This window comes from Rutidosis leptorrhynchoides, chromosome 6, assembly GCF_046630445.1.
Source record: "Rutidosis leptorrhynchoides isolate AG116_Rl617_1_P2 chromosome 6, CSIRO_AGI_Rlap_v1, whole genome shotgun sequence".
NCBI classification, from domain to species: domain Eukaryota; kingdom Viridiplantae; phylum Streptophyta; class Magnoliopsida; order Asterales; family Asteraceae; genus Rutidosis; species Rutidosis leptorrhynchoides.
Genome location: NC_092338.1, coordinates 371,218,578 through 371,220,493, shown reverse-complemented (window position 1 = coordinate 371,220,493; position 1,916 = coordinate 371,218,578). Strand labels below are relative to the sequence as shown.

Sequence of the window (1,916 nt, the reverse complement as noted above, 5' to 3'; positions counted from 1 at the left end):
AGGATGCATACGAAATTGATATTGGTGGCAAATACCTCCAGATGAGATGTACTGCACACATACTTAACTTGATTGTTAAGGATGGAATGAAAGATATTACACATCTGTCGAATGTGTGCGTACAGCAATTAAGTATATTAGGAATTCTACAGCTAGATGTGACCTTTTTAAAGCTTGTGTGGATGAGTTAAAGTTAGAGTCTAAAGCTATGTTACATCTTGATTGTCCAACTAGATGGAACTCAACATATGACATGTTGGATACTGCTGAAAAGTTACAAGAGGCTTTCAATTTATATGAGAATAAAGATTGCAGTTATGTGCACGAATTAAGTAGAGAAATTCCATCTCCAACTGATTGGTATTGCATTAAGAAGCTCACCCAATTTTTAGGAATTTTTAAACTGAAAACCGAAATAGTTTCTAGTACATCTTATGTTGTTGCTAATTCCTTTTTCAATGAAGTGGTCGATCTACATTATCAATTAGATAAAGTGAAGACAGATCGTGACATGGAGTTTAGAGTGATGGTAAATGCCATGAAAGATAAATTTGATAAGTATTGGGGGAGCATTAAAAAGTTAAACATGTTGATGTATTTTGCTATTGTGCTTGACCCTCGAATGAAGATGCCGATTGTGAGGTATGGTTTTAAGCGTATATGTGATATGAAAATGTACACACGTTTGGAAGAAGAATCTATTGAAGAATTTCAAATTCGAGTTGATCATTTAAAGAGAAAAGACGTAGAGGATCATGTTAGTTTTGTTGATGATGCGATGAAAATTTTGTACGAGGAATATCGTATTATGTATGAAGAAGGAAGCTCAAATATGAATTCTGAAAAACAAGGATATGCAGAGAATATGATTGATCAAGAAAATGAATTTGTGGAAGCTTTTTTGAAAGAAAGTGATAATAGTAATGTTGACTCGGCAACAGAGTTGGAGAAATATAAGTCTGAGCCTCGTGAAAAAATGGTAAAGGTGTTTGATATCTTAACGTGGTGGAAAGATCATAGTCCGAGGTTTCCAATTCTATCGAAGATGGCAAAAGGTTATGTATTATTTTAAAAGTTATATATTGAAACTCATTTGTTTTTTTTTATTTCTTAATATGTTCTGTCTCAATTCACTTTTAGATATATTAGCTATCCCTGTTTCATCTGTTGCTTCGGAGTCTGCATTTAGTACGAGTGGTCGAGTGTTGGATGCTTTTAGAAGTTCATTGTCACCAAGAAAGGTAGAAGCTTTGATATGTGCTCAAGATTGGTTGCGTATATCAAGAACTGCTATTGACATTGATGAGTACTTGGATGACGTTGACACACTTACTAAAGGTGCTTAATAATTTATAATTTATGTGTTATTTTTTTTAAACCATTACTATATAACTATGTATTAGACAAATATTTTTTTTATTCTACAGGTATTTTGGAGAGTGTTAAAGACAACAATTGTGGAACAATGGAAGATTAGAAGATTTTCAATGAATTATTAGTTTTAAATTATATTCTATCTATACATTGGGTACTATTTGAAGTTTTGTTTACTACTTTGATTTGAACTTGGATTGATTTTTATTTATATGATTAAGTTTTTCATTTATGTGTGATAGATTGATAATTATATGAATTGCGTTGTAAATAATTTAATGAAATAATATGTGTTATATATATATATTTTTTAAAAGTATATGTATGGTTCGGGTTTTTACCCGAACCGATAGGACCAAAGTAAGAATCGGACCGAACCGAACCATATATTACTGGTCCGGTCCTTGGTTCCTATTTTCATAAAAATTCGGGTTTTGGTCCGGTCCGGGTCTTGCCTGGTCCGGTCCGGGTCAGGACCATGCACACCCCTAATCACAAAAGAGTGAAATGAGAAAGGCAAATTTCATCATAACTTTTGACTA

General features: G+C 32.7%; 1 protein-coding gene across 1 annotated transcript; it reads left to right on the top strand.

Annotated features, from left to right (window-relative positions):
- The first annotated feature begins 208 nt into the window (after positions 1 to 208).
- LOC139854897 (zinc finger BED domain-containing protein RICESLEEPER 2-like) lies at positions 209 to 1,477 on the top strand. Its single transcript, XM_071844170.1, has 3 exons — positions 209 to 1,055; positions 1,141 to 1,338; positions 1,428 to 1,477. Exons 1-3 carry the CDS (start codon positions 209 to 211, stop codon positions 1,475 to 1,477), a joined length of 1,095 nt encoding a protein of 364 aa, XP_071700271.1.
- The last annotated feature ends 439 nt before the right edge of the window (positions 1,478 to 1,916 follow it).

What these genes read in the sequence shown, in the direction of transcription:
- LOC139854897 (XM_071844170.1), top strand. Translation starts at nt 209, where the DNA reads ATGTTACATCTTGATTGTCCAACTAGATGGAACTCAACATATGACATG. An exon ending in TCTATCGAAGATGGCAAAAG is followed by an intron (nt 1,056 to 1,140) that starts GTTATGTATTAT and finishes ATTCACTTTTAG; the next exon opens with ATATATTAGCTATCCCTGTT. An exon ending in CGTTGACACACTTACTAAAG is followed by an intron (nt 1,339 to 1,427) that starts GTGCTTAATAAT and finishes TTTATTCTACAG; the next exon opens with GTATTTTGGAGAGTGTTAAA.